At 46.3% G+C, this 18,036-nt stretch overlaps 1 protein-coding gene across 16 annotated transcripts in view; it reads left to right on the top strand.

Annotated features, from left to right (window-relative positions):
- The window catches only part of MED15 (mediator complex subunit 15), a 71,719-nt gene that overhangs the window by 31,506 nt on the left and 22,177 nt on the right, over positions 1 to 18,036 (top strand). For 7 of the 16 annotated variants that reach the window (XM_070275217.1, XM_070275218.1, XM_003365441.5 and 4 more), the window contains 3 exons: positions 9,494 to 9,545; positions 11,325 to 11,354; positions 12,946 to 13,158. In XM_070275217.1, the coding sequence (XP_070131318.1) occupies positions 9,494 to 9,545; positions 11,325 to 11,354; positions 12,946 to 13,158 (295 nt within the window). Of the gene's footprint in view, positions 1 to 9,012; positions 9,356 to 9,493; positions 9,546 to 11,324; positions 11,355 to 12,945; positions 13,159 to 18,036 lie in introns of those variants that run through there. The other 9 variants (XM_070275219.1, XM_070275221.1, XM_014742020.3 and 6 more) reach the window with 6 other exon arrangements.

The raw sequence follows: 18,036 nt of genomic DNA, 5'->3' as shown, positions 1-18,036 counted from the left end.
TCAGTTAGTGCCTGAGGCCCTTCCTCGCAGGTGTGACTCTGGGAGGACTCTCCAGGTCAGATGGCAGCCCGGGCACACTTGTTACCTGCCCCTCCTGCCTGAGACCCCATTAGAATGACTGTGAAAGAATTTAAAACATGGGACCCCAGAGCAAGGAAAAGGATGGGGAAGAATGATTTCTGTTTCTAGGCTCCAGGAGGGCTTAGGAGGTGAAGGAGGCCACAGAAGAAGGGGCTGACCTTCAGTTGGAATCCTGGCAAGCTGGCAGTTCCAGAGGTATCCACATCAAAGGAAAGTAGGGGACTGATGGGCACCTCAGGTTGCATAGTGTGTGCCCCAGGGCAAGGAAAACCTTGATTGTTCTTGTCTAAAAAGAATTTACTACATTGCCTGGTGTGGGCTTGTGCTTGCAGTGCAGGAGTTAGCACCCCAAGTTAAAGCCTTCTCCATGCTGTTGTTGGCTGGCTTCAGGTCTCATTGTTCCTCGGAAGTGATGTCCCCTTGCAGGGCCCTGTTCTGCGTGCTTCACCTCTGAGCTCCTTTGACCCCACATCAGCCCTATGAACCAACCTCCCAGTTTGCAGACGAGGAAGCTCAGGCACGTGGATGCTAGTTAACTTGCCCAGGATGCCACACAGCCAGGCAGAGGTAGAGCCAGGATGGGAACCTGGGGAATCTGGTGTCAGAGCTTGCACTCTTAGCCACTTCTCTTGCTTCCTCCCATCTAACAGAGCAGAAGACACCCACACATCCACTTTAATGTTGCAGCACCTTAATCCCTACAGGTGGGACTACTCTCTGTGTAAAGGAGACTGACAGAAGCAAAAATAACTGTGCCTGGGAGTGGTGGGTGATTGTAATAATGGCAACTCAGAACACTCACACCAGCCTTCTGAAGGTTCGGGAGGATTTGGCATTTGCTGGACGAGAACACAGTGGTTCTGGGACCTCTCTGTTAGCACCTATGGTAGCAGTGTGTGGCAATGCTTACTACGAGTGTGTTTCTGAACATTTGCTTATTACTTGGTTGTCAAGTTAAACTTATATGTTAAACACACACCAACTCTTTTGCACTTAATGTAGTGATATGCAGAAGTAGTATATGTCTCTGGTTTACAGTGTAGAAATGACCAGTGTGGAACTGAACCCCTACTAGGGGCCAAGGTGAAATTCAGGGACCAGGGAGGCTGAGAGCATCAGAAATGGGAAGCTGCCTTGGGACTAATCAACAGGGAGGACCTTAGCTGAACAGCCAACCAGCTGGAATAAATAGAGACAAGCACAAGCCTAGGAAATAGGGTCAGGCCCAGCTGCACGCTCAGCAAGGGAGGAGGAGGATGCCTGCATACATCTGATAAAAGGAGAAACCTTCCTACCTTAAGTCTTTTAACAGACCTCACAAGCCCAGGGTCGGGCTTTTGACTGAATCTGAATACATTGTCCACTATTGGTGTTTAATCCAAGGCAGTTATTGGAGTGCCCAAGAATTCAGGCATTAGAAGCACTGAGTCTTAGAGCTGAGAAAAGCAGATTGCGTACGTTAAAAAATGTGAATACATGAGGTTGGCCCAGTGGGGCAGTGGTTAAGTTCACATGTTCCACTTTGGCGGCCCAGGGTTCGCTGTTTCAGATCTCACATGCAGACCTACACACCACTCGTCAAGCCATGCTGTGGCAGGCATCTCACATTTAAAAAGGAGAGGAAGATGGACACAGATGTTAGCTCAGACCCAGTCTTCCTCAGCAAAAAGAGGAGGATTGGCAGCCAATGTTAGCTCAGAGCTAACCTTCTGGAAAAAAAAAAATGTGAATACATTTTCTTTTTTTTTTTTATAATTATCATTTTTTTAAAGATTTTATTTTATTTTTTTCCTTTTTCTCCCCAAAGCCCCCCAGTACATAGTTGTATATTCTTCGTTGTGGGTCCTTCTAGTTGTGGCATGTGGGACGCTGCCTCAGCGTGGTTTGAAGAGCAGTGCCATGTCCGCGCCCAGGATTCGAACTAACGAAACACTGGGCCGCCTGCAGCGGAGCACGCGAACTTAACCACTCGGCCACGGGGCCAGCCCCATGAATACATTTTCTTAATAACTGCTGAGATCTACCAAAAAGCCCTGGTGCTGCTGGTTTGTATGAAGGTCCAGTAGGCAGTGCTCCTTCGCTCTGTTCTGTCTAAATGTGTGACAGTCAGGACTCTTCCTGTGCCCTCCTTAGCAAAGGCACTTGTTCAGAAGCCTAATTGTGAATTCTGATTGTTTGGTTTTCGGTAGCTGTATTTCCCATAGCATGTATTACACTGAGAGAAGTACTTTATAAACACTTTGTCTCGTCCTTTTTAGCATTTTCTCCAGTTTACTTCTAAAGAAACCGAGATGTAGGGCAAGTCAGTGGGGTAGCGTGAGGAGCTAGCTTTCTTTTGTTCATATTTTTTAATTTAAGCTAGATAAGGAACCTATTGGCATTTGTTTTATTGTTCCGTTTTTTTGTATGTTTAAAATATTTTATGCTGTATAAACATAAAATGTTAAAGTATGTGAATCACCTTATCAAAGTCAGTGAGAACACTAACTCTGGAGAACCTGCTCTGGGATTTGATATATTTTTCAATATATGAGGAAAACTTTCAAACAGACTTTGTAGAAACTGACAAACTGATCCTAAGGGAAATTCAGGGGACCCCGAAAAGCCAAAACAATCTTGGAAAAAAACAAACTTGGAAGACAAACTTCCAAATTTTAAAATGTACTACAAAGCTGTGGTAATCAAGAACACGTCATACTAGCATAAAGATGAACGTGTAGATCAATGGGGTAGAATTGAGAGTCTAGAAATAAGCCCTCATATTTATTGTTAATTGATTTTTTTGACATGAGTGTCAAAAGATTTCAGTGGGAAAGAAGTCTTTTCAACAAATGGTTCTGGGACAACTGGATTACCACATATAAAATACTGAGGTTGGATCCTCTTTTTATACCGTAATCAAAAATTAACTCAGAATAGATCAAAGGCCTACATTTAAGAGCTAAAACTATAAAACTCTTAGAAAGAAATATAGGCATAAGTCTTTGTGACTTGGGTTAGGCAACAGTTTCTTACATGTGACACCAAAAGCACAAGCAACAAAAGAAAACAGAATAATTTGACTTCATCAAAATTAAAAACTATTGTGTACCAAAGGACACCATCAAGAGTGAAAAGACAGGCATGGAATGGGAGAAAATATTTGCAAATCATATATCTGAAAAGGAACTGGTTTCCATAGTATATAAAGAACTCCTGCAACTCAACAAGAACAACAAAACCTAATTCAAAAATGGGCAAAGGACTTGAATAGATGTTTCTCCAAAGAAGACATACACATGGCCAAGAAGTACATGAAAAGATGCTCAGCATCACTAGTCATTAGGGAAATGTGAATCAAAACCACAGTGAGATACCACTTCACACTCATGGTGGCTATAATAAAAAAAGACAAACAAGAAGTGTTGGTGAAGATGTGGAGAAATTGGAACCTCATACATTGCTGGAAGGAATGTAAAATGGTGCAGCCACTGTGGAAAACAGTGTGATGATTCCTCAAAATATTAAACAGAGGGTTACCATATGACCCATATGTCCACAGAAACTTGTACACAAATATTGATAGCATTATTCATAATAGCCAAAAAGTAGAAACAACCCAAATCTTTATCAACTGATGAATGGGTAAACAAAATGTGATATATCCATATATTGGAATATTATTTGACTATATAAAGGAATGAAGTACCAGTACATGCTACAGCATGAATGAACCTTGAAGACATCTTCCTAAGTGTAATAAAACAGTCACAAGGGACCACATATTATATGATTGAGTTTGTGTAAAATGCCCAGAATAGGTACATCTAGAGAGACAGTGTATTATTAGTTTCCGGTAGCTGCTGTAACAAATTATGACAGACTTGAAGGCTCTACTCTCTGGGCCCATGGCTTTGGCCTCTTGTCCCAAGGCTCTACCCTTGTGGTCATCTTTCCTTTTCCTGAGTGGCACATGTTTGCAGCTGAGTAGTTTTATCGGCCTGTTTCCTGCCTGTAGAATTTTCGGAGTCTGACGCATTTCTTTGATTTCATCCAGTCTATGTCCTTTTCAGTCCAAGCTGGTAATGTTTCTGCTGGTATAACACACAAGAACCTTGTGGGTCTCCTGTGTATATGACAGGATTCACATCATTAGACAAGAGGTTTCTCCACAGATGATTCCTGGATAATTTCATCCCTATTCCTGGCTTCCATGAGATGATTGAGGGGATTCTTGAATCACATGCCTAATCTCTTTGGCACTAGCAAAATTTGTCCAGCCCCCTTTGGCGTTCTCTCCAGAGCACACTTTCCTAACAGTGAAATCTCCTAATTTTAGCATTTTTTTTTGCAATCTGAATAGCCTGGGAATTTCCCAAATCATCCAGTCCAGGTTTCTTTTAGCTTAACAATTCTTCCCTCAATTTATCTCTTTTCTCTCACTTTTTTTTTTTGGTGAGGAAGATTGACTCTGAACTGACTGTTGCCAGTCTTCCTCTTTTTGCTTGAAAAAGATTGTTGCTGAGCTAACACCTGTGCCCATCTTCCTCTATTTTGTGTGTGGAATGCCACCACGGCATGGCTTGATGAGCAATGTCTATGTCTGCACCTGGGATGCAAACCTGTAAACCCCAGGACTCCGAGGCAGAGCACGCACACTTAACCACTATGCCACCGGGCTGGCCCCTGTCCTCTCACATTTACTATAAGCTGTAAGGAGAAACCAGGCCAGACCTTCAATGCTTTGCTTAGAGGTCTACTCAGCCAAATATCCAGATTCATAGCTTGTAAGTTCTGCCTTCCACATAACTAGGATATAGTTCAGCTAAACTTTCTGCCGTTATGTAACCAGGATTCTCTTTCCTCTAGTTTCCCAGAACACGTTCCTCATTTCCTCTCAGTCCTCACCAGAAAACACCTTCAATATTCATCTTTCTACCAACATTCTGCTTTTAATGGTATATGCATTCTCTAAGACGATACGAGCTTTCTTTACCAGTCTCCCACTCCCTTCCTGAGTCCTAACTGGCAGTTTTTCACAACATCCATGTTTCTGCCACCAGCATTCTCTGTTGCCTGACCTGTTCCTGCCTGCCCCTTAGCTGTTGTGAACTGAGAGTTAGATTGAAAGAGCCAAGGGTGCGGCAGTCTTGTTAGCAAGAATGTGTCTGAAGTGGTGGCTTACATTTGTATTTCTGTGTGTTTTGATTTCCCCAGAAGACCACAGCTCGTCAGGAGTTGGAAAGTTACAGCCTGACTCTTCTCTTATAAAGCTACCCATACACTTACCATCTGATGGCAGTGCAAAATAGTAATTGTCCTTAATTCTGGCTTTTCTTCCACATTTATTAGGTGGAATTTTTCTGCAAAGAAGGGTTTTCTTTCGTCAACTAGGGATATTTGCTTGCTTGAAATACAGCCTGTTCAGGACCACCAGGAATGCCTTCCTGTTCATTGCAAGGAGTTGCTGTCCTTGGTACCCCCAGGGGTGACCTTTGGAGCTTGGGGTGGGGCTGAGGATGCATTCTCTTCCTGAAAGTAACATTATGAGCTTGGGCTCTGCAACTAGTGTGTTTCAGTCCATTGCTGTTGTTCATTTTGGTGCTTAGATGGTCCCACCCTCACCAGGTGGTGCCCCCAAGCACCCTCCTGTCCCTCGTGGGGCCCTTTATCGTGACTTCTGTGGTCGTTTGTTGCTTGCTCGCATCCTGGCCCGGAATCGGCCATTCCTCTAAGGAGCCTTGGCTCCTTTGTGAGGGTGAAATGGTGTTTAGGGGGTGTGCTGTAGGCACTGGGCTGCTCATGGCTTTTGCACCTTTTTGTGAACAGAGTTAAGTGATACATTTTTGAAATAACCGCCACCTCAAAACCCCCACAATTTCACATTGATACTTCCAATTCAAATTTAACCTGATGGGTTTACTTTCATTTTAAACATGTATATCTTTTCTCATACTATAAATATCTTAGCTTCTAATATCATTAGCATAATTACTTGCTTTACTCTAAAATACTTTCAGAAGAAACATTCTAATATTGCCACTAATATTAGTCACAAATAATAAAGTGTGGGATGAAGTTTAAGATTTCTTTGCAGCTCTGTTTGTCCTTAAAATATATCATTACTACTAAGGACATACAGTTTGTTTTGTTTTGTTTTGCTTTTGTTGTTTAAAATGATTACTCTAAAGAATTCTTTCCTCTATATGGTTTTGACACCAACTTGATATCCAGCTCATATGTTTCAATTTATTTTGAATTTTTAGGAGTTATACTTTTGTTTTTATCTTGAATTTGGTAAAAGATTTACGCATTTCCAGTATGAAAACCATATAACAAGATCTCATTTCCAGCCCAGTTCCTGATGCCTCTGTCAGGGGTAACTGTTCATCTCTGATTTTGGTGTATCCTTCTGGCATTTCCTCTTGCAGTCGTAAGCAAATATTTCTATTCAGATTCCCCATGTCTCTTATACAAAGGGTAGTGTGTAGTGTGTGGCATGTGGTATTTTACATGGAGCATGTGTGTGTCCCTCCTCCTACTGCTCACTCCACTTCCATGTGGGGAGATGTACCTCACTCCTGTCATTGGTTGGGCCCTTGTGCAAGACTTGTCAGGTCAAGCAAGTGTTTAAACTGTATAAAGCTTTTTTTCCCATGTTTCTATCTTCTCATTTACACACCAGGCATGTTAGTAGTACCTGCCTCATTGGGTGGTTGGCAGAATTAAATGCATTAATATCTGTAAAGTGTTTGAGCTGTGCCTGGCACCTTCTAAGTGCCAGAGTGTTAGCTCTTATTGTGTGGGGTCTGATACTACCCAGCCTCACATGCCACCTGGACATTTAAATTTTTTTTTTTTTTTAAAGATTGTTACCTGAGCTAACAACTGTTGCCAGTCTTTTTTTTTTTCTGCTTTTTCTCCCCAAATCCCTCCAGTACATAGTTGCATATTTTTTAGTTGTGGGTCCTTCTAGTTGTGGCATGTGGGATACCGCCTCAGCATGGCCTGATGAATGGTGCCATGTCCATGCCCAGGATCCGAACCAGTGAAACCCTGGGCCGCTGAAGCAGAGTGTGCGAACTTAACCACTTGGCCATGGGGCCAGCCCCCATGGATGTTTAAATTTTTGATGTTGAGTGGGGAGATGGTAAAGACTGAGTGAAGATAAAGGAGCTTACATGTTTTTCAGCCCTTTTTCTGGAGCAGTCCTGGAGAGCTGGGGCGCCTTGGAACAGAAGCGGGTACCATAATCTATTTGTCTGGATGGGGTCTGGGACTTGTCACAACTGGGGAGTCAGGACACCAGCATCCGACAGAGTTGGGAGCTGGGGACATAAAAGAGCCCCAGCCTGGGGGAGATCAGAGGCGCAGTTTCAGATCCCAGAGTCTCCTGTGGAAAGGAGCGCCTGCAACAGACCTGCAGCACTCAATTTCCGATGGTTCCTGGGTGACCTGGCTTTTGCAAGGATTTTGGAGATGTATTTAACCTACAAGAAAGCTCTTTGGCGGCAGTGTGACTAACTGCTTCTTGTGCCCGTTTCCACTGTCAGGTGGTCACATCCCTCCTTCCCTTCCTCCCCTTCAGGCTTCCTCATGCTGGTCTGGTCCCAGAGCCTCCACTCCACTGGGCAACAGGGCAGCCTCAGCTGGGAGCAGACCATTCTGGCCGTCCTGCCCTGGGCCGGAGAGTGGTGCTGGGACTGCAACATGGTGACATCTGCCCACCTGGCTCTGAGCTTTTGGTCTTGGCTCTGTTCGAAGGGCTTTCGGGACATGCTCCTGAGCCCCATTTTATGTATCTTGTGTCTAAGTAAAAATATCTGGTTGCTTTTTAAACCTGCTTCCTCTTGTTTTACCTTTAATGGAAGTGGGGAAAACTCAAGAAATTCTTTTAAGGTATTATTGACCTAAAAGATGGCCCAAGGCCTTACCAAGATGTCAGACTAGGAACTGGCAAGCTCCTAGTTCTCGTCTCCTCGTGCTTGGCCACATCATCTCCCGAGCTTCCTTTAGCTTCTCCACTTCCCACTCCCCGCACCGCTGTCCCTCAAGGAGCAACCTTGGCAGGGTGTCCACACACAGGAGCCCTGACTCTAGGGGACCCGCTTTACTCCCAGCACATTGTCTTTCCTACCAGAAAGTGGTGGGGACAGTCAGAAATTGGGAGTGTTGATGATACCTTCTGAGTGTCCCTTTGCTCCAGCACAGCCTCACTGTTCCTCCTTCTGTACCTGCCCTCTCTGTATGTGCTTATCATCCCAGCTTTGCCTTTTCCCCTCATGTTTTCCTCTGCTGATTCCTCTGGTGGGGTGAAGTTTGGAGATAGATGAGGGATAATGCAGCTTTAGAAAGTGTGCTTGTATTTTTACATTCATCTGAGACCACTTTCATTTTATTTCCCTTTCCCCTGGAGGTGTTCTTCTGACAGTAGGTTCACTGTTTGTCCCTGAGCTCACAGGCGTGTGTCCCCGGGATAGTACGACCACAGGTGCTGCAGCTGGGTCCTGAGCTGTGTGGGTGTCATCAGTCTGCTGTCTAGTGGACTTAGGAGGAGGGTCGTGTGAGCAGAGCAGAGAGTGAAGGCTCTGCCCTTTTGGGGCTGCCTTGCTGGAGGATGGGCATTTCACGGACGAGAAGGATGGTACAGCTTCTCCAAAATAAGATTTTTAACTCAGACATCCTTTCCTAGACCACAGGAGAGATTTCCCTGGAACACCCAGGAGCGAGTGTCCATGGTTGCAAAGAGGACAGTTGGTGGAAGGCAGGCCCTGTTGGGCTGTTCCAGAAGCATGACAGCTGGGACAAAGAGAGCCTTCAGCAGTGACCTTCACCTGCCACCCTTGAGTGGCGCTTTACCCTCTCCCTTTTTGGGGCTGTAAATTCAGATTAACACAGATCTCTGAAAAGCACAGCCAGGGGCGCATGTGCAGATTTGCATGCAAGTCTGACGTCAGCAGTGAGAAAGCAACAGGCTGGGTATTAAAAGTGAAAGTGCTTTGATACAAACAGTGCAAAGACAAAAGTGGCCCGCCCACATCTACTTCTGACATGCCTTGTGACCTTAGGCTGGCCCCTCGTCTGCTCTGTGAAGAGAGGGATACCTGAGCTGGCTCACGGCCCTCTCAGCTGAGTGTTGCAGCAGAGTGGAAGGAGCAGCAGTTTGAAGTCTCTTGGTACCCTTCTTGGTTTTTTGTTCCTTTGTGCCTTTTGTTGGTCGGCTGAAGCTGAGCACTGACAGCTTTTCTCTGAGAGATGGATTCGAGAGGAGGCCCAGCCGGGCAGAGCCTTTCCTGTGAGTGGGCCTCAGCTCGGCAGCCTTTCGGGAAGAACCCTTGGCTTGGTGGCAGGGCAGTGAGAGGGGGCAGGAAGGGGCGTCATTCAGCTTCACTTCTTCATCTGGGATTAAACTGCTTCCTGTTTTTACTTTTAGGATGAATACCTTTCTCTCGTGGCCAGGCTCATTATCCATTTTCGAGACATTCGTAAGTAAAATTTTACATTTCTGGGTGGTTGTGATTGCTGTGAGATGCTGGCCCTGTTGTGCAGCAGTGAAGCCTTGGCTCCAGTGCCTGAGTCAGAATGTCTGTGTAAAAGCGCCTGCTTTCTGGGAAGTTCTTCACTGCTTTGCATTTGATTCCATACTTCCCATCCTCCCAGAGCCTCAGCCTCAAAAATGCTGATTCGCGCATAATGGAAATGTTGGCCTTGAAGTGTCCTAAACTGGACTGCTATTTACTTGTCCATTTAATGTTTTTCAGAGGGCTGTTGCTTTGATCTCTAGGCAGTTCTTAAATAAGCAGAGTTTACCCTAGGCCGGAAACTTCCTTCTCTACTACTTAGTTTAATTCACTAACTAGAATGGAGGTCTGACCTACACGTGTGTTCCTGTCAGGCTGGGAGCTTCTAAGGCCGACTTCCTAAGTCCTGCCTCTAGCTCCCTGCCCTGGTAAGGGTCGCCTGGCCCCTGCTGCGTGCCACCTCCTCTGACTACCAGAGTCCTGCTGTGGTCCTGTCAGCCAGGCCCAGCAGCAGCCGTGTCTCTTCAGAAGTGAGGGTGTCATTGCATTCTGGGGTCAGGGGTCTTTGTGGTCTTCTGTGTGTTATGCATAAGCATGTAGACACTGAGTGTTCCTGGATGGCCACAGTCTCTAAAGGAAGCTGAGCTGGCTGGCCACTCTGGAGTTTCAGCCACTAGCACCTCCTGTCTCCCTGCAGTGGTGTGACCACAGGAGATGGGTTCCTCTTGACACAGCCTGTCCTTGGATCATGCACTTGGCAAGTCCAGTCACTACTCCCCCATGGTTGTAGATGCAGCTGCAGCTTCAGTGTCAGGAATCTCAGACAAAGGGAGATACTAGGAATCCTAGGGCCCCTGTTTGGCCAGGAAGTTTTGTGTCTTTCTGCGCTAACTTTTTACCAGAATGGCCAGCAAGATGAACTTCACTTGATTTCACATTCTTTGTTGTGTTTGGGAAGGTCCAGCGGTGTTTAGAACAGGAGGAATTGGAACAAGGAGCCATGGAATGAGCAGCCTGGATAAGATGCCCTGGTTTGTTCTGGCAAGGGGCTCTGCTGTTGGAACTGGGCTGCCCTGTTGGGGGGGTGGCCCTGGCATGGCAGTGTACACAGACCTGTGGGCCTAGGGTATCCACGGCTGTCTCACAGACTCATTGTAAGAGACTGGAAGTGGTGTGGCAGTGCCCCATGTGATGCTGGTGCCAGCCTGATCTGGCTTCTAGCCGGCCTTGGACAGACTCAGTTTCCTCATTTAGAAACTGGAGATGCTGCCTCACCAGAGGGGGCTGAAAATGGAGATGTTGTGGAGTTCTCAGCACCAGTGTGGTCCCATCTTGGATCCTTTGAGCTCTCCTGTTTGCTGCTCCGGGCCCAAGCTGAGACCCTGGACCTGGGAAGGAAGGAGAGCCAGAGTAGGCCCAGAGCAAGCCTCTGCCTGGGGGATGTTCTCCGAGGCCCCAGGTTGACCATGAGGTGGTTCTGTACCCTCTTTCCCCGGCCCCCTTATGTGTCAGTGCTGCCAGGAGTCGGACAGATGCGCGCACACGTACATACATACATACCTACCCACCTACTTACTCTGAAGCTCTGAGGTATGTTTTGTTTAGTTTCTAGGGAGGGTCAACTCAGTTGACCTCAAATGACCTCTGGGCAAATGCCTGCAAAACTGACTGATTGTGAAAATATGTGGTTATATAAAACTTTGTTTACTTTGGGTTTTTTTTTTTTTTTTTTTTTTTTAATAGATAACAAGAAATCTCAAGCTTCTGTCAGTGGTAAGAGTTTTTCCTTTTTGAATTAAAGTTTTTCCCAACCTCGGATCTGGGGTGGCAGAAATGAGGTTGTGGATGCTGTGCACTCATGGGGTTAGGCTAGAGGAGAAAGTTCACAGAAAGAAGGGCTCTGGCTGGCCATGGGATCTGTGGAGCTAGGGCTGCCCCCTCCTCCATCCTTCCTCTTCCCTGCAGACTGTGAAGTCAGACAATACTGCCCCATCCCATTTCATTCAAATGTTTTTGCCCAGCAAAAAGATGATAAAAACCCACACAATTATTGAGACATTATCTAAGATTTTGAGCTCTCTGGGAGAGAACTATTATGGTATATTCAGTATAATAACCTATAGTAGTATTTCTTAGAGAAAAGCTGTGAATTCACTTTCTTAAGTTACAGAGTTTTTTTGTAAATTAAGAATTATCATTTTTTATTTTTTAATTTCAGGGCTTTATCACATGGGAACCCTGTTGATTTAGCTCTGGTCTCGCTGACTGAGCTGCCAATGAAGGGGTTTAGCAGACCAAGACGGCCAGCTAAGCTCCAAGCATGTCAGGAAGGAAGCTAGCCCGGCATGCTGTTGGTCTTAGCAACAGCAGCAGAACTGTAAATGCCAGGCGCCCATGCCTGCCTGCTGAGCTGGCTGCACCTGCCTGCGTGGGCCCTGTCTCCTGCAGGGTCTCTTGGCACGTACCGAGATTGTCTGCTGTTCCAGGGCCAGGAGGGATCATGAGCACGTGGCCAGGAGAATGTCCGGGTTCTTGGCATTGGAGTGTGGGGTCCTGGGTACCCAGTTCTGTGTCATGGTGCACTGGTTGGGCCACTCCTGTCTGCAGGTAGCCGTTTGCTCAGAGTCTATGCTGTTGTGATGAGTGCCTTGGGTTCCTCGTCCCAGGTCACAGCATTGCTCACTGAGCTGAGTTCACCATTGGCGAGCGTCATTGTGCTGCTCGGTGCTCTTTGGACCCCTCCTGCATGTCTTAGCTTGTTCTGGTGTGATGGCCTGGATGCAGGGGTTTGTCCTGAGAACTCCTCAGTGAGGGTCCTGCACAGACTTAGCAGAGATGGGCTTCTGGTGTGCAAGGAGACTTGTAACCTCCCTGGGAGAACATCTGTGCCTCACCCCCAGCCCCCTCCTCCCCATTCTTGGCCCTCAGGCTCTCGCTTCCTGTGAAGAAGAGCCCATCATCTTTTGTTGTCTTTGGACTTCCCAGCTGCATCTCACCCAGCAGTAGAGGTGGACAGCCAAGAGGGGCAGCACTGCTGCCTGCCCTCGAAGGCTCAGTGTTAGGACCCTGTCGTCGAAGGTCCCTCAATGTTAGGACCCTGGTACAGGCCAGGCTAGGGTATGGGATATGTTCTCTCTTCAGGAGGGCTCATGGTCCAGGTGCGGTGACAGACACACTCCTGGCCCTTGGGGTGTGACAGGCAGTTGGGCAGGGGTTTGGGAGGCTCCTGGGCCTCTGGACTCTCACCTTTTGGGGCTTTGAGGGACTTGAGCCTGGAGACAGGAGGCAGTTTGTGCTCAGTGAGGCCTCACAGCCTTCAGAGCCGTGCCCAGTCCTGAGATACTGTGCCCTTGTGTTCCCACAGACCCTATGAACGCACTACAGAGCCTGACTGGTGGACCTGCCACTGGAGCAGCTGGAATCGGCATGCCTTCTCGGGGCCCAGGACAGTCCCTGGGTGGGATGGGTGGCCTTGGTGCCATGGGCCAACCCATGCCCCTGTCAGGGCAGCCACCCCCTGGCACCTCAGGGATGGCCCCCCACGGCATGGCTGTTGTGTCTACCACAACACCACAGAGTGAGTACCACGCTTCTTAGAGAACCTGCTGCTTTCTTTGCAGGTGACGCACATTTTATTCCTTTGTTACGATGCTATCAAAAATGCACGGAGAAGCTCCAAGGAGCTCTGTCTTTTTATCTTTGTTGTGTGTGGAGACAAAAGGCTCTAAGCCTTCTTTAGGCTACCAGAAGGGTTAACTGACACTGAGGCCCTCCTCCTGCCCCTCACGGAAGTAGAGGACTCAGGAGATTGGGGCAGCCTGGGACTCCATTCAAGGGGTTGTGTTTTGTAGCTGAAATAGAAACAGTTACATCTCAGGATGTTCTCAGCCATGAAGCAGTGCTGTCAGCGTTCCTCTCCCCCCCTGGACTGCCCCGATCTCGGCAGCTGTCCCTTCTAGTGCTGTCCTTGTTCCTTGGCTGGCCCTGGGTTGTGGCTCACAGCCATGTCTCTGTCAGGCTTTTCTTCCCTGAAGGAAGCGTCTTGCCCTCTTTGCGCTCCTCTGCAGGACACGGCCCCTTGTCCCCTCCACACAGCTGCTCTAGCAGGAGCAGGGCTGCGGGGCAGGTCTCCCTCTCTTTCCAGAACCTGTCTTGATGGACCTTTGATTCTCGTGAACATTTCTTCAGTACTTGGGATGTACTTTAGTACTGCATAGTGCTTCTATACTTTTTTCCCCCTTTATGTAGTTTTTTATTTTTAAAATAGTTTAAGAGTCACTGGAAGTTTCAGAATAGCACAGAGTTCTCATGTGCCCTTCTCCCAGCTTCCCCAGTGATGATATCTTAGTACATTTTCAAAATGGAAAAATCAACATTGGGACAATACTGTCAACTCAGGTGGACTTTGTTCAGACATCACTAGTTTTTACATGCATTCTTATGCATGCGCTTGTGTGTGCAGTTCTATGAGATTTTATCATGTGTGGAATCGAGTGACCATCACCACAGTCAGCATGCAGAACTGTTCCATTGCCACCAACAAGCTGTTGTGTTACCTCCTAATAATCACACCCTCCCTCCAACCCTAAGCCCTGGCAACTGCCAATCTGTTCTCTGTCTCTATAAGATATTGTGTCACTTTGTGAATGTTACATCAATGAGATCATACAGTGTTTGACTATTTGAGATTGGCTTTTTTCACTCAGTGTAATGCCCTTGAGATCCTCCAAGTTGTATCAGTAATTTGTTCCTGCGTATTGCTGAGTAGTGTTCCATGGGCTGAGTTTACGTAGCTCTTCACCCTTGAAGAACGTTTGGGTTGTTTCCAGTTTGGGGCTGTTACAAATAAAGCTGCTCTGAGCACTCACTTACAGGTTGTGGTGTTTCGATGTGTTTTTGTCATGCATCCCTCACAGTAACCCTGTGAAGAAGGCAGTATTGCTGCCTCTGCTTTGCCCATGAGGCAGCCACAGCCTAGAGCTGGGGTTGAGCCCAGGCTCTGACTCCAGCACCCCTATTCTTTGTTGAATTTCCTGTACGAGCGTCATCTTGCTCTTCTTCTCAGAGACCATGTGCCTCCTCATTCCCAACCACTCCTGTGCTGGAACCTTCCATCCCCAGCCATCCCCTTCTCAGATCTTCATTCTCTTCTCCTTACTGATGTCTTGCCATCTGACTCTTAGCTCTTCCCTTAGTTCTTTATCTCAAGCTCCTGTGTCCCCTCTTGTCTTAGCAGCACACCTGACACACACACACACACACGGCATTTTGTGGAAGGATGCTCAGGAAAAGTGCCAGCTCTGGCTCCTTTTTATGTTCTACTCTGGTGTATTGGTTGAATTTCTTTTTAATCACAAACTTATATTTTATAATAAAAGATAGTTTTAAAATGTATGAGTTTGGAATGCTCCCATGATTTGTCTTACAGTCTCATTCCTAAGATTTTATTTGTGAGAAGTTCCGTGGCGAAGCTTTGGTATACTGCCCACACCCTCCCCACTCTGACCTTGGCCCACATCCTGTTGTCAGCTTCTGAGGAACCTGGTGTCCTGTGTGGCACTAGGGGAAGGTTTGAAGTGGGTTCTCTATTTTCAGGTCCTGCTGCTTCCTCTGTCAGAGACCGTACTTCCCTGCTTTTGACCTCTTGCCTGCCTAGGCTACCCGAAATAGGTGTTATGGGCCGAGGGGCATTTGTTATCCCTTTCTGACACTTTGTCCAGATGCCACTGTGTGATTGAGGCCACTTCAGGCCTTAATCCACTGACCTCAGAGTGTAGGACCTGGGTCAGAGGTTTTGCTAGTGCTCTCAAAGGGCCATCCAGGGTGCATTGTGATAGTCTCTAGGTGACCTGCCTTAGTCATATGAAGTACAAACTGATGGCTATGGGTGAGACTGGGGGCTGGAGACAGGTTTGGAAGCAAGACTTACTTTTCATTTTATGTTGTTGATCCTCAATGAATCTTATATCATGTGCACGTAGAGCTGACTTTAAAAATAAGTCCTATTTCTGGCTGTTTGACAGACTGGGTGCTGAGGAACCCTCTTCCTTCTGGATAACTAGATCTGGGGTAGGCTGCGTTTTGTATTACTGGGCTGGCAGAAGGTAGGGAAAGCTCTTTGCCCTGCTGTGTCTTGGCTGCTGCAAGCTTGGGGAAAGCAAACCTTGGATCTCTCTGCCCAGCAGGATTTATGCTGGGGTCTTGGCATCCCCAGTTCCCCCAGAAGCAAGAGCACAGTGAGCAGCGTGCTCCCACTTGAGGCCTGTGGGAATTCAGATGAAGGGCAAGCAGTGAGCACACACTCAAGAGGTCAGCAGGTATGAAAGGCAGCAGAGCTACCGTGAGGAGGAAGAGAAATAATAAGCCCATGTAGACACCCAGGGACCACACACACAGCAATTGTTAGGTATGAATTGGTATGCTTAAAGAAACAGAGGGTAGAATTCCAAATGATGAACAAGCACTGACGCTATGAGGAGTGACCAAGCAGATTTGAAGAGGAACCAAGTGGAACTTGTAGAAACAAGAAATAAAATTATTAAAAGAAGAAAGTGTGGATGATTAATAGCAGATTAGATACAGCTGAAGAAAGACTTTGTGAACCAGAAGCTACATTTGGAGAAATTACCTAGAACATAGCCCAGAGAAGAAGACTTGAGAAATAGGAGGGCAAGAAATATGGAGGATAAAATCAGAAAGTCTGACTAACATCTACTAAAAGGACCAAGTGGGAGAGAATGAAAGCCACAACAGTATGTGAGGAGATGATGGCTGAGGAAAACCCAGTGGACCCATGTAGGTTAAATAAGGCATCCAGGCCTTAACCTGTTATTGTGAAACAGCAGAACACCAAAGGCCAGACGAGTATCTTAGAAATGGCCAGTTTCTGTAAAGGAGCAAATAATAGACTCAGCAGACTCAGTAGGAGGTTGTTAGACTGCTGAGAATAGAGCAACCAACCACAGTTGTGTGCTAGCAAAGCTCTTCCAAGGACTAGGGGGAGGCAGAGGCATTTTTAGATTAACAAAGCTCAGGAGACCTTCACTACAAGGTGTTTTGTGTGTGAGGAAGATTCGCCCTGAGCTAACTTCTGTGCCAGTCTTCTTCTGTTTTTTATGTGGGATGTTGCCACAGCATGGCTTGATGAGCAGTGCTAGGTCTACACCTGGGATCCAGATCTGTGAACCCTGGGCTGCCAAATCGGAGCATGCAAACTTAACCACTGTGTCACCAGGCCAGCCCCACTAAAAGGTTTTTTAAGGGCATACTCTTACTTGGCTCACCAATTCCTCTTAACTCTCAAACTATCCTTTCCGAGATGACAGGTGTGAAATGGGAGAAGAAGTGTTTTTCAGGTAAGGTAGTAAATGTGTGTAAATCTAAATCAGCGAGAATCTAAACCAGCGATTCACCCCTGGGGGATATTTGGCAATGTCTGGAGACCTTTTTGGATGTCACAACTGTGGGGGTCCTACTGGCATCTAGTAGGTAGAGAGGCCAGAGATGCTACTAAATACGTTATATGCACAGGATGGCCTTCCACTGGTGACATAGAATTGTCTGGCCTGAAATATCAGTAGGGACAAGGTTGAGAATCCTTGGTGTAAATGACACTTACCTCTGTAAAAGAGCGATGCTGAGAGCCAGCTTCACTCCATGTGGACCTGCTACATTGCAAGCACTATTTTGAAGGATTTACCTAAAATGAATTTTTTAAAAATAGATTTCTTAATTCCTAGTCCAGTGTGTCGGTAGGTACTATTATTGTCTCTTTTCTACAGCTGAGGAAATGGAGGCACAGAGCAGTGACAGAGTTTGAGTCCAGGCAGTCTGGATCAGAGGCCAGAGGCTGTCCCCCTAGCCATTATTCTGTCCTGCCTCTTAATATAAGTCTGCTATGCGGGCGTAAGAAGATAAACAGAGACTGAACTGAATGGAAGTCAGGAGGGGGAATCTACCAAGGGTACCAGGTCTATCAAGTGTGTGTAAAACCTACTTTAGGAAATAATTAGAGAGGGTTCTAAGGTTCTAAGGGTTCTAATGGAATAAGAAAAAAATAGCAAACAAATCCAAACAATATACAAAATTGAAACCAACCACCCAACAAAAATACATTTCAAAAAAGGAGAAAAAATTTGTCCATTATACCTCAATAAAGCTGAAAAACAAAGGAGGAAAAGAAGCTTAGAAAAGGGAAGATAAATACATATAAGTTGAAAAATATAAGTAATCTCAATAAATGTGCATGGACTAAACTCTCCTGCTAAAGGACAGGAACTGTGAGAGTGAATATAAATGAAAGGAAACTCTACAGCTATGTAATTCTTACAAGAAACACAGCTAAATAGAAGATGCAAAAAGATTTGAAAATAGAAGATGTATTGGGCAATTACCTCTCTCAGCTGTTGATAGTTAAGCAGACAAAAAATGATAAGATTTGAACAACGTAATAAAC

The sequence above is a fragment of the Equus caballus genome, chromosome 8 (assembly GCF_041296265.1).
Source record: "Equus caballus isolate H_3958 breed thoroughbred chromosome 8, TB-T2T, whole genome shotgun sequence".
Lineage (NCBI taxonomy): Eukaryota > Metazoa > Chordata > Mammalia > Perissodactyla > Equidae > Equus > Equus caballus.
The sequence above is the reverse complement of the archived record's forward strand: the minus strand, read 5'-3'. Positions and strand labels throughout refer to the sequence as shown.